This window comes from Phoenix dactylifera, unplaced genomic scaffold, assembly GCF_009389715.1.
Source record: "Phoenix dactylifera cultivar Barhee BC4 unplaced genomic scaffold, palm_55x_up_171113_PBpolish2nd_filt_p 000144F, whole genome shotgun sequence".
Taxonomy (NCBI): domain Eukaryota; kingdom Viridiplantae; phylum Streptophyta; class Magnoliopsida; order Arecales; family Arecaceae; genus Phoenix; species Phoenix dactylifera.
In genome coordinates, this window is record NW_024067699.1 from 678267 (window position 1) to 691471 (window position 13205).

A 13205-nucleotide genomic window follows, 5' to 3' on the forward strand; every position below is an offset into this window, starting at 1 on the left:
TTAGTGGAAACCAACGTCTGGGATTTATTTATATTTATTTTATTTATAAATAATAATAAACTCTACTATTTTTGACCCTTGTGTGCATCTAACTGTATCGGTAACAACCAAATCTTATCTCAATCTCCAATTATGTATGATAAGATTTTTCTAACGATCCAGATTAATGATAGTTAATCTTAATTAAGTATCATAAAAAAAAATAGTTCTTTTTCTCATTGAAAAATTGATTCTCCATTTTTTTGGCAATAAAATAACCACTCGTTACTAGTAATCCGTGTCGCTCTCACTATATTCCATATCCATGTGGATATTCAGTATATCATTCGTGTTTCTGTTACAACACAACGAATAGAATGTTCTTATAAAACTAGTAAGAATATGTATGCCATACACCTTGCTGGGATTGTAGTTCAATCGGTCAGAGCACCGCCCTGTCAAGGCGGAAGCTGCGGGTTCGAGCCCCGTCAGTCCCGAACTAGATTTATAACAATAAGAAAAAGCTTAATTAGTAGGTTAGGTTTTTACATACCCTTTTCACTTATTAATAAGAATAAAAATCTTGCATGATCGTAACTTTTTGTTAAAATTTTTATCCCCTGATCGTAGCTTCGTTGATTTTTTATTATCCAAGTTAACTTAAAGATTTGAAATGCTTATTTATCCAAATACATGTTTAGTTTTATCTTTATTTTAAATATTTCAAGATTGAAACTAAAATGTTATTTATAGTAGTATCATCAGAAAAAAGTACTATTCGACCTACATATTTTCTAAAAGATCACCATGCCACATTAGAAAATAAAAGTAAAATCCATCTAATAATATTTTCAGAAAACACGAGTACAACCCAATGACTATCTAAAATCATCAATTCAATGGTTACAATGTAAGTATTTGAAACCCCCAAAAATCATGTATATTGGCAAAGACTTCGACCTAAATTTTATCTACTTTTTAAGGAAGAAAGGGTGGGTTTCATATTCCTTTTCTTTAGAAGGGCTTGAGATCATCCACCTAAATATATGAAGATTAATCTAGTGTGTTTATGTTACACACGGAGTGGGTCCCCAAAAGAAGTTTCCTTTTAGAGTCCTAGTAATCCAAAATGATGAATAAGCTGATATATCCCAAACAATATTGCAACTGTAACAATATGAAACCATAACTATCATTTTACTAAACTAAAAGAAGGAAACAAAAATATAAAACTAAAAGCATAGAAAATAAGAATGGGTTTAGATTTGTAGCATTACCTTAGGTCCATCAGGACCATTTCTCCACATTGGAGTCTCGGTCCTCCCACAAGAAGTACATGATTTTGTAGGAGGACATAGGGTGAGGCTCAAATCTAGCCCATTTTCTTGATTTTTTTTTTCCCTCCAAATGACCAATTGAATTCTCGTCCAGCGAAAGTTTGGAGGATGTAGCAAAGAAGTTGTACTCCATGATAGCTGTTGCATAAACTATTAAAAGATTAAGATAAAAATAAAGTACTACAACTAACACTAGAAGTGATGGAAAGAAGGAAGTGGGCAGGTCTTTTATGATGGATCAGTAGAACGCATGTGGTGTGGTAGTTCTTCACTTTATTGACCGGATCAATCTTCAAATTAATGCACGCATGAACTTGAGTTGGATATTTTTATTGGGAGGGATGGGGGAGGGAGAGAGAGACAGTTGTTGGTTCGTATATTATAAGTGATGGCACCATTAGATGAGGCATTTCAAACCTTCTAACGGTCAAAATTGGACTCTATAGCATGCCTTTAGCTCTAACTATTTATTCCATGAGCTTGCCCTAGCTAAAAAGCAAAGCTTAGAAACTTTCAAAAGAATTGTCCGAAGTGCCAATAAACATTGAAAATAAAATAGGAAATAATAACTATCTCCACTTTTTTAAAAATTTGTCTTCTTCTCTTTAATAAGTTCTAAATATTATAATATGTGGCTCGTATCTGCAAACACCTTAATTATCAATAATTTGGTCAATCGAAAAACATTATGAATATACTTTGAAAATAATTCAAGAACTTATTAGATAATGCTCTTTTGTAGAATTTTGATGTAAGAAATATGAAATAACGTATTAGGATAAACATAAGTTAAATATTACTATAAATTTACCAAAAGAAAAGAGAAAAAGATTAGGGCGGGACTTTTTGTCATATTACTGGCGTACAATGTCTAGGCTATATTTTGCTATACTCTGTAATTTATTTAGCCGATGGCACAGATGCATATATATAGAAGGGAAACAAGGATTTTCTAACCTTTTGAAACCTTTTATTTGGGTTAGTCTTCTTAGCATGCATATATTCATTTATGATATTAATTTAAAAAGAATACAAATAAAAATTTATTATTTTTTTCATGCTGTATATTTTTATTGAAAAGGCATAAAAATGTTTTTTGTTGGATTGTGTGATGTCGTTTAGAGATCTAGGGTGATAAAGCCTGTATAGATCCCCACTCTAAGATGAAGAGGTTGCATAAAATATATAGTTCACAGAAAACGATATGGACAGATTATTTGTCATGCCCAAAGCAGCAGATAACAAAAAAATGTCGAATAGAAATCAAGATTTGGATGCAGTGTAAGCTTTAGTGATTGGTGATGACGATAGTTGGAAATGACCTTTATCAAATGAACCAATTAAATGGATCATACAACTTTCAATTCAATAAATCTATTCACTACCAGGATGGTGGTTCAGCTAATTTTAATGCTCCCGAAAAAAGAAAGATTCACTCTGCTATCTTAGTTAGAGATGCTTCAGCATATATTTGGGGGTAATTTTCGCTAATTCTTGAGTTTGTAGGAAGCCCCATAAGCTCTCATAAACTAAATATCCTTTTGTTAAGGCAATTTAATTGGGTCATGATCTGATATTTTATTTACGTATTCCACATCTTCCTATAAGGTGCACTCATTTTGAAGACTATATATTTGACACTGCAACCTGCATGTAACATCCCTCACCTACTTCATGCACCAATTATGCACATTGCTTTGGCTATATTCTTGCCTTTGTGCCTTCCTCCTACCTTGTTTCTAAGTTTTGCATCATCATTTTGAATAAATTTCTTAATGATGCTTGGAGGATATCTATGACGTTAAATTCAGCAAAATCATTTAAACTTTTATTTTTTAGAAAATTTCGGAAAAAAAAAAATCTTAGCAGTCCCCTAATATTTTTACAGAAGGTGTTTGAGAAGAATTGTTTATGTTCTTCGACATGTGAATAATCATCAACTATATATTGATCCTTTTTTTTAGAGGCAAAACCTTATGTTCACTATATCAAGGTTTATTTTTTCTTGTTAGATATGGCATAATTTGTGATTATTTATTATATCATCTCATAGAAATGGATGGTATTGCATTGTTGTAATATTTTGTAAAGATGGAACCTAGACCACCTGCATGCTCGAGATTACCATAAGGACAAAAGGTTTTTGGAAATATAAAGATGACAATTAGCTAGAAGTGTTATGTTTAGTGAGATATGATTAAAAAAGAGCAAGAAGGGGATGAAAATAATGAGTCAATTGAAAAACTTATAAGTTAACAGATAAGAGAAGATGAGATAAGGATCTTTTAATAAACCTAAACATACAAGGAATTGAGTGAAAAATCCAAAAAGATATATAATCAAAATTAAAAAGGATAAGTTCTCAGCTAAAATAATTGTTTTCAGCACTAGAGATATTTGTTTCATACATGTCATTGAAAATATACCAAAGTTTGTTACCAAAAGTTATATTAACATAATATATATGATAAGAAATTATGTGTAAGAAGTTTTGTCATTCATGTATCACTTTGTCATCATGCATTATTGAGTTTATTGTCATGAGCTGTGGTGATCAACATATCTTTATTGCTTAACTAAGGCAATACAACCATTGGTAATAGTTTAAGACAACTATGGCATATGCCTTTTATATATTGTTTATGCATTACTAATAATAGTTAAAGATTTGCCACCTATATACACTACAAAAAAATTTTGTCATTCTTACATCACTGTTCTATAAATTATGCATTACAAAGTTTGTTACAGTTAGTTATCATGACTTGCATTTTTTTTATTTCTAACAACTAAGACAATGCAATAATTGGCAAGAGTTTTAAACAACCCGAGACTTGCATTTAATATACATTGCTTATGCGTTACTAAATTTATTGCTATGATAATTATTTAATGTAGAAATATGATATTTATGATATACAACCTATACATTGTGGCTACGCTCTGTCTTTCAGCTGTGGCATTTGTAGAGTCGGCCCTCTCAATTTAGGAGTTGACTCGTCAGATGACTAAGATCAACTCATTGCTTTTAGGAGTCGACTCTTCAACCGACTAAGTTTTATCGCTCTCTGTCTTTCTACTGTGGTCATTTTAGGATCGATTCTAGTTTGACTGGAGTCAGATCATGAATTTTATGGATCGACTCGTCAATATAATAATTTTCTTCTCTCTGTAGCATTATGGGGCCGACTCTCTTTTGTCGGAGTCGACTCCGCTAAGCTAGAATCAGTTCGAGTACTTCATGAGTCAACTCGTCAATGTGATGAATTTTTTGATTTTTTGTCTGTCTTCTTAGATTGTTCTATAGTTGACTCGCAATCAATTGGAGCCGACTCGTGAAGGTGCATCACTTAACTATAGTGTATCAGAGTCAACTCGTTGCAAGCATGAGTCAACTTTTGAGATAGTTGAGGATAAAATTTTCAATCTTCTATGTGAACTTCCAAAAAATATGTTTATAGGAGTTAAGCTTCTTAATATAAATGCTTCAAATGAGTGGTCCTTTGAGAATAGCTTTCTTTCTTCTTTTTTTTTTTTTTTGCTGTCTCATATTTATCATTTAAATTCAAAGCAAATAGATTGATCTAACTTTTGACTTAACTATTTTAAGTCATCAAAATCAACCCATTAAAATCAACAATATGTACATTGCACATATGAATGTATGTATATACATAATAATCACTTTATTAATGCATGACGTAGACTTCCGTTCTGAGGATGATGCAAGACATCCAAAGCGATGCTTGACGCAGGCTACCGAGATAATACACACAACCAACATTGAAGACTCCTCGATAGCTAGGAACACATATAGGGATTGTAACTAAGTCCGACCAGTGTCATAAACAAGTAGATCAGATTTGAGTCGGGTCAGACAAATACAAACATAAACCCAATCTTTTTATTAAATGGATTAGATTTTGAAACCTAAACATGCTGTTTAACAAACGAATAACCCAACCCGATCCATTTAATCTGTGTAATATACATGTAACCCATTTATTCAATCCAACCCTAACTTGTTTGACCTGTTTATTAGATATTGTTGGGCATAACATGAAATCTCAATGTACAAAGCAAGTACACAAACAACAAATATAGTTGCCATAAGACTTGACTTCCACTCGTCTAGGTAGAAGGACAAACACAAACAACAAACCACTCAATAATTCATTTGACCAAGAGGGGAGTCATCCAAGACCAAGAGGGTAGGCCAAAAATAATTCTTCGTACCGTTCATGTACATGGGATAGCACCGGCCGAAGCAGCAGACAATGAGCCAGTGGAGAGAACACTCAGACCACCTTTTCACTTTCGGGCAGCGAAGGCTCTTGACCAAGAGGGGAGCCATCTCCATCTTTTTGTTTTCCACAGGCAGTCCAATTCCCCCCTCATGCACGCTCACACAATACCAGATCTTGCCAATCATTTCAACAAGACCTGATCTTGAGAGCAGAACTTTTTCAGTTTGGATTGGATATTGCAATCTGCAGAAGTTCCCAAAGGATTAGTTATAATGCAAAATAAGAAATAGAATCTGAGATTTAGAGAGGTTGACCTGGATTTCTTGTGATTTGTACTCCTGATGCAGGTCCTTGAGAGCTTGAACAGCACTACAGTCAATATAAGGAACAGCTGCAATCCATACTTTGATGATCACGAAATAAACCTTTTCGGCTTCTAATCCATACTGTGTTTTGATATTCTTGTAGCCTACAAGCAAAATATTGTAATCAACTCAATGTTTTGCAAGTTTGCAGATTTATTAATTTTCTTGGTTCTTATGCATTCTAAAATTCCTAAGCCTTCACCTGTCCCTGATGTAACTAACATTTGCAAAATAGATTGGTGCATCAATTCAAACAATGACAATTCCTTCATGTATAAATGCTTTAGGATATTGTTCAATGCTTCTGTAAATGGTAGTCCCAGGAAGCTACCCTAAGACAGTTGCTACAACACACAGGACACAAGTCACACAACTAATTTCAAACTCCAAGAAAATAGTAATTATTATTGGATATGCTAGAACATGAATTGCACTGCTAAGAATAGAACACATGGTTAGTGGCAGTAGGAAGCTCTAATTATAGAATAAATATAACACAAAGAGATAACCAGAAATTACAATCAGAACATACATAAAATTAAATCCCTCATGAAACAAGAACATAAATTCTATTCATGACTACAACGCTAACCTGTCCAAAAAAAGAACCTACAAAAAGAAACTATCATATAGCTATAAATATCAAAAGAAACTACAAATATCAACCATTTAATAATTAATAACTAACATTCATAGTCAAACCAAAACAAGAATCGCAAATAAAATGCAATAGAGCATATATCCCAGTCCAACCAGAAAAAATGAGTAACATTAGTCCAAAAAACCATCCAAGACCATGATCAACTTTCCCCTTGCAATGTTTCCTACTTCAACTTCCCAAATTTAGGAGAACCTATAAGCACAAAATGACAAAATTCAATAATTAGTAAAGAAAAATAATTGAAAAAGATGAAACTTAAAAATATGACAAGTATTAATTAGTAAACCATAATTCAATCTCCCTGAGGTCTATACATTGGCATCAATAATAGCCAAGCATTGAGTTTATTCAGCTTCATTGTAGGAACTTAGAGTTCATGACATCTTCTACAATCTCATCTAACTCGGGCTCCAAAATATCTATGTTGGAATATTGCAATAATTAAGAATAAATTATTTCAAAAAACTATAGCAATGGAATTAATGAAACATATTCCTTTCTTTCCAAACACCCAATCTCAAGTGCAAATCAAGGCCTCGGCAATATCTGCTTTAAGTGCACTGCGATACTCATCAAGTACTCGCCCACCAACACTAAAAGCAGATTCAAAGGCAACTATAGATATTGGAATAGTCAAAATATCATGCGCCAGAAGAGAGTTGAGGATGTTGAAACTGATTTGCTTTCCAAAATTCAAGGATATCCATATTGGACTTCCTATCAACTCTAGGCTCATCCAAATATAATTCCAATTGTGATTTCTATGCAGCATTCACAAAGTCAAAGCTTTCAAATGGATCAAAATCGTAAATTATTGGAAAAATAAAATGAGCTATTAATCAAAAACAATACCATATACAAATACAATACATTTAATTTGATAAAAAATATTTAAGTTACCTTAAAAGCATCTGCTTTTCTAAATGGTTTGGAATCTCATATGAAGCACCACTCTCCAAGTCTCCAAGAGTTGATGTGCTAGTAGTTGGAGCTTTAGAAGTAAACATACACGGATGTGCATGCTCTCTGTACAACTATATCTATTCAACTTTTTATACCAATACTCCACAAAATGAAATTTATACCGAGGATCCAAATTGACTGCCATAGCCAAGATTAAGCCATGATCTGACCGATACATTTCAAACTTTCCATACATCTATTGTTTCATTCTTTGCCTTGCCTCAAAGTAAACTCAATCAAGAAAACTTGAGGAAAACACAACTTTGATATAGGAGATTTAACACCTGAAAATACTTGTGAACCTCTCACATATTTAATGTTTTCACAAACCTTAAAGATAGGTTCATTAATCTCATTTAATCCCTCTTGCACAATTAAGTTGAATATGAGCACAACATTGAACATGAAAGAACTCACCATTTGAGTACAGTGCATTATTCAAATTAAGTTGGATCTTTAGCATGTCAACAAAAACATCATTTATCGATGCATTATCCAAAGTCATGCAATACAAAAAAATTTTCAATGCCCCAACCAATCAACAAATTATAAATTGTTTCACATAAAGATATGACATTATGTGGAGGAGGCATGAAACGGAAGTTAAGAACTTTCTTTTGCAGCATGCATTTTTCATCAATAAAATAGGAGGTTAAACACAAATACCCGTCAGTAGTAATAGAGGTCCACAAATCTGAAGTTAAACTTATCCTAGAAAGAATTGAATGTAGCCATAATACTAATATTTTTTTCTCTTTTTTATACAATTTTAGCAAATCGGTCTTTACAATAGTAACTTAACATCCTCGCAGATATAAGCAAACAAAGATCTAATGCCTTCATGCTCAACAAATTGAAATGGTAGATCATGCTTAATAATTGCAAATGTTAGCAATTCACGAAATTTTTCGAGATCAAATTTAGTAGAATGCATTGACACGGAACCTTCAAATTATGATAAGATTATTTGTCCTATGTCACGATTCTTTCTACAACCCTCTATATGATATTTCAGATTTTTGGTCCCAACCTTACTGCCATATAGATATTCTATACCACACTTCTTGCACTTACATCTTTGAGTTGCCTCGTTTGTATGAAAGAACTGATAAATAGGTGAAGTTGGTTTTCTTTTACGTTTGCTTTGTGCAAATTCACCCACTACAATCGTATTAGAACCTAAAGGTGTAAATTCATTAGACTTATCATCGTCACTCTCCAACTCCTCATTCACATTGAACACTTTGTCCATCAATATAATATAATTTAAAATTATATTAGAAGAGCAATCTAGAAAGAAAATGATTGGCTTTGAGGAGTAATTTATAAATATGTCCAAACATGATTAAAGAAATTAGTAATCTTAAAGAAATGAAAGAAATATTTAAGAAACTAACACACATAACCAGCAAACATTTAGAAAAGCAAACATGGGAAGAGGAAGAAGAGGCTCAGACTCGTCATTTAATTTTCAGCTAAATCAAAACGTTTGCAATCGGTGCCTGCATAAGTAGGCCATCCAAGATTGCATGCCTGGCATAAAAAATAGCTGATTCTTGCTTCACAAATTAGCAAAAACTGAGCCAAGAATCATCCTAGCCTCTTCATACAAACATAAAAACAAAGAAGGAAAGAGGAAGAGGAGGCTCAGAGTCATCATTTTATTTGCAGCTAAATCAAAATGGTTGCAATCGGTTGCCTGCAAAAGCAGGCCATCCAAGATTGCTTACTGTCAGAAATAGCTGATTCTTGCTTCATAAATCACCAAAAACTCATCCAAGAATCATCCCAGCCTCTAAATACAACATAGAAGTAATGTCATAACTGCAGAATTTGGGCAAATCTGAAGTTAAACTTATCCTAGAAAGAATTGAATGTAGCCATAATACTAATATTTTCTTCTCTTTTTTATACAATTTTAGCAAATCGGTCTTTACAATAGTAACTTAACATCCTCGCAGATATAAGCAAACAAAGATCTAATGCCTTCATGCTCAACAAATTGAAATGGTAGATCATGCTTAATAATTGCAAATGTTAGCAATTCACGAAATTTTTCGAGATCAAATTTAGTAGAATGCATTGACACGGAACCTTCAAATTATGATAAGATTATTTGTCCTATGTCACGATTCTTTCTACAACCCTCTATATGATATTTCAGATTTTTGGTCCCAACCTTACTGCCATATAGATATTCTATACCACACTTCTTGCACTTACATCTTTGAGTTGCCTCGTTTGTATGAAAGAACTGATAAATAGGTGAAGTTGGTTTTCTTTTACGTTTGCTTTGTGCAAATTCACCCACTACAATCGTATTAGAACCTAAAGGTGTAAATTCATTAGACTTATCATCGTCACTCTCCAACTCCTCATTCACATTGAACACTTTGTCCATCAATATAATATAATTTAAAATTATATTAGAAGAGCAATCTAGAAAGAAAATGATTGGCTTTGAGGAGTAATTTATAAATATGTCCAAACATGATTAAAGAAATTAGTAATCTTAAAGAAATGAAAGAAATATTTAAGAAACTAACACACATAACCAGCAAACATTTAGAAAAGTAAACATGGGAAGAGGAAGAAGAGGCTCAGACTCGTCATTTAATTTTCAGCTAAATCAAAACGTTTGCAATCGGTGCCTGCATAAGTAGGCCATCCAAGATTGCATGCCTGGCATAAAAAATAGCTGATTCTTGCTTCACAAATTAGCAAAAACTGATCCAAGAATCATCCTAGCCTCTTCATACAAACATAAAAACAAAGAAGGAAAGAGGAAGAGGAGGCTCAGAGTCATCATTTTATTTGCAGCTAAATCAAAATGGTTGCAATCGGTTGCCTGCAAAAGCAGGCCATCCAAGATTGCTTACTGTCAGAAATAGCTGATTCTTGCTTCATAAATCACCAAAAACTCATCCAAGAATCATCCCAGCCTCTAAATACAACATAGAAGTAATGTCATAACTGCAGAATTTGGGCAAATCTAATTTGGTCATATCATAATTATGAGGTGCTGGGTGACCCACGACTTGAAAGACTTGCAATTGACCTCCAGTCAGGACAGATGAGCCATAACTTCTAACTAAGTCAGTCTACAAGCCAAATTTCATATCACACTATTTTTTATCTATATGACTGATTGGACGGAACTTGGTGTCTCCCTGCTCCCCTCTCAGAAGGACAAAAAAAATCCCAGACCTTCTTCCAAAATCCAATTCCATTGCAGAAAACTGGCACATGACCCATATTTAGTTCAGTGTTCCCTCACTTTCTCCCTTCAAAAGTTAAAAGAAACAAAAACCAAAAAATAGAAGGAAAAAAAAAAGCCAGCTACCGAGACACCAGAGGTATCAACAGTGTAATAGATCAAGAGAGAATCCTGACGGGCCGAGGTTCCTTTGGATTCTGTGAACCTATGCTTGTTGCTATCCTTCCACACTTGAACCCTACTCCCCTTAGGGCTTTTCCTCCTCATTGCCTAGCATTTCCCATCCCTTAGAGAATAATAAGGCCATGGGAGCAAGCTAACAAGCTCCTAAGAAACCCATATCTCCTTCCTGTCTGCCTTGAAAACCCGCCATAAATTCTCTTAAAAACGACCAATAATACCACCACCCACACACAAAAAAAAAGAAGAGACTCTCTTGCTTGTTATCACAAAGCAAACTCATTTCTCTGAGCTTTTGCTGGATTTTAGGTGGCTTTGTGCAGCCTTTATCCTGATTTTGTTTCTCTTTTTCTGTTTCCATTACCACCAACTCAGTGCCGTTAAAGCCACCTACTTAGCATCATTTCTGGTCCTTAGACAAGCCACCTTCTTTCCAACTCAAACCAGCAGTCTCTCTCTCTCTCTCTCTCTCTCTCTCTCTCTCTCTCTCTCTCTTCTGGGCCCAAGAGATCCTGAAGCAGAGCACAGCTGTGTGGAGCTCCTGTCTTCTTCTTCTTCTTCTTCTGGCACAAGAACATAACTGAGACAGCTCCCATTCATTAAAGAAACCATCTTGGGTCTGCTTCTCTGGCTTTCTTGCTGGTTGCTGCTATGCCTGTCCCGAGTTAAACCAAAAGCTTGAGAGCTCGACGTTTGGGTTTCCTTCTGTTTTGCTCATTCTCTTCGGGTCGGTTCGGGTCGGGATTCAGTAAAACCCGAAATAGACCCAAAAAAATAATGGATCGGGTCGGGTCGGGTCGGTTCCAGATTCAGCAAATCCAAACCCGACCCAGAAAATGGTTCGAGTCCAATTTTACGACCCGACCCGAACCTGCGGGTCCTAAAATTTGGGTCGGGTCGGGTCGACCCGGGGACCTTAGTAAGAACCAAGCTAAAAATGTTTTTAATTAAAAAAAAAAGGCAAATGAAGGCAAAGCAGCAAAAGGAGGTGGGGGGAAGTGCTACAAGTAGGGCTGGAAGTGGGCCGGGCCGGGCCACACCTCTACCCAAGCCCAGCCCGAAATTATTTTCCGGGCTTCGGGCCGGGCCTAGGCCCGAACAGTTTTACAGAAACCCGGCCCGAGCCCAATTGGGCCAGCCCGATTGGACTAAAGTCCGCTAGGCCCGATCACGAGCCCGAGGAGTAGCCCACTTCCTCCGGTAGTCATACCACTAGAACCTTATGCAGCCATCGGACTCTAAACACGAATCAAGAGGATGCAACTGGAACCTGAATCTTTATACATAGATCGTCATTAGATCCATCAGACGGATGGCTGTGATTGGCCGATCGGAGTCGGTCTCTTTAAATTACTCTCCTCTGTCCGTGTCTACGGTCTATCGCCCGATGCTGGGGATAAAGCGATAAACTTTGGAGCTCGGAGACGAAGCCGCCATGGCAGCAGTTGCTTCCTGCCTCGATCTTCCTTGCAACCTAAAGCGCTTCGCTCTTCGCGCCCACTCCACCGGAGCCAGCAATGGCCTCCTGTTCCGCTCCCTGGCCGTCAAATCTCTTTCCTTCGCTTCGAATCTCTCCCTCGTCGCATTCCCCAGAGGTGGGTATTCAAGGGGCGAATACCTTGACGGCGGTGGAGAGACCCAGGTCTTCGCGGAGGTCCATCGTGTGCGAGGCCGGTACTCTTGCCTTTCCCCCACCGACCTCCTCCTTCTCCGCTCCTCCCTCCTCTCCCTCACCTCCGACTGCCCCTTCCCACCCTCATCCTCTTCCTTCCTCCGCAACAAACTCGCTCAGGTCATCACCGCCCTCATCCGCTTCGAGTACCCCACCCTCTGGCCCTCCCCCTTCCTCCAACTCCTCCCCTGCATCCCATCCCCGACCCCCTCGCTGTCGACATGTTCCCCCGCCGACCTCCTCCTTCTTCGCTCCTCCCTCCTCTCCCTCGCCTCCGACTGCCCCTTCCCACCCTCATCCCCTTCCTTCCTCCGCAATAAGCTCGCTCAGGTCATCGCCGCCCTCATCCGCCTCGAGTACCCCACCCTCTGGCCCTCCCCCTTCCTCCAACTCCTCCCCTGCCTCCCATCCGCCGACCCTCTCGCTGTCGACATGTTCCCCCGCCGACCTCCTCCTCCTCCGCTCCTCCCTCCTCTCCCTCGCCTCCGACTGCCCCTTCTCCCCGCCGACCTCCTCCTCCCCCGCTCGGGCTTGGGTCGGGCCCGGGCCAGGCCAATGAGATACCCGAGCCCGGCCCGAAATAG

The 13205-nt window shown here is 36.9% G+C and overlaps 1 protein-coding gene and 1 non-coding gene across 2 annotated transcripts; one reads left to right on the forward strand and one right to left on the reverse strand.

Moving 5' to 3' along the window:
- Positions 1-402: 402 nt before the first annotated feature.
- Positions 403-476, forward strand: TRNAD-GUC. The gene has a single exon. It is a non-coding gene; the product is annotated as a tRNA-Asp (tRNA).
- Positions 477-5196: 4720 nt separating this feature from the next.
- On the reverse strand, positions 5197-6675 carry LOC103724001 (probable sulfate transporter 4.2). The gene is made up of 3 exons (XM_039116916.1): positions 6131-6675; positions 5878-6032; positions 5197-5806 (listed from the first exon to the last, which is right to left on the reverse strand). The coding sequence occupies exons 1-3, from the start codon at positions 6198-6200 to the stop codon at positions 5783-5785; spliced, it is 249 nt and encodes an 82-aa protein (XP_038972844.1). The 5' UTR covers positions 6201-6675; the 3' UTR covers positions 5197-5782.
- Positions 6676-13205: the final 6530 nt, after the last annotated feature.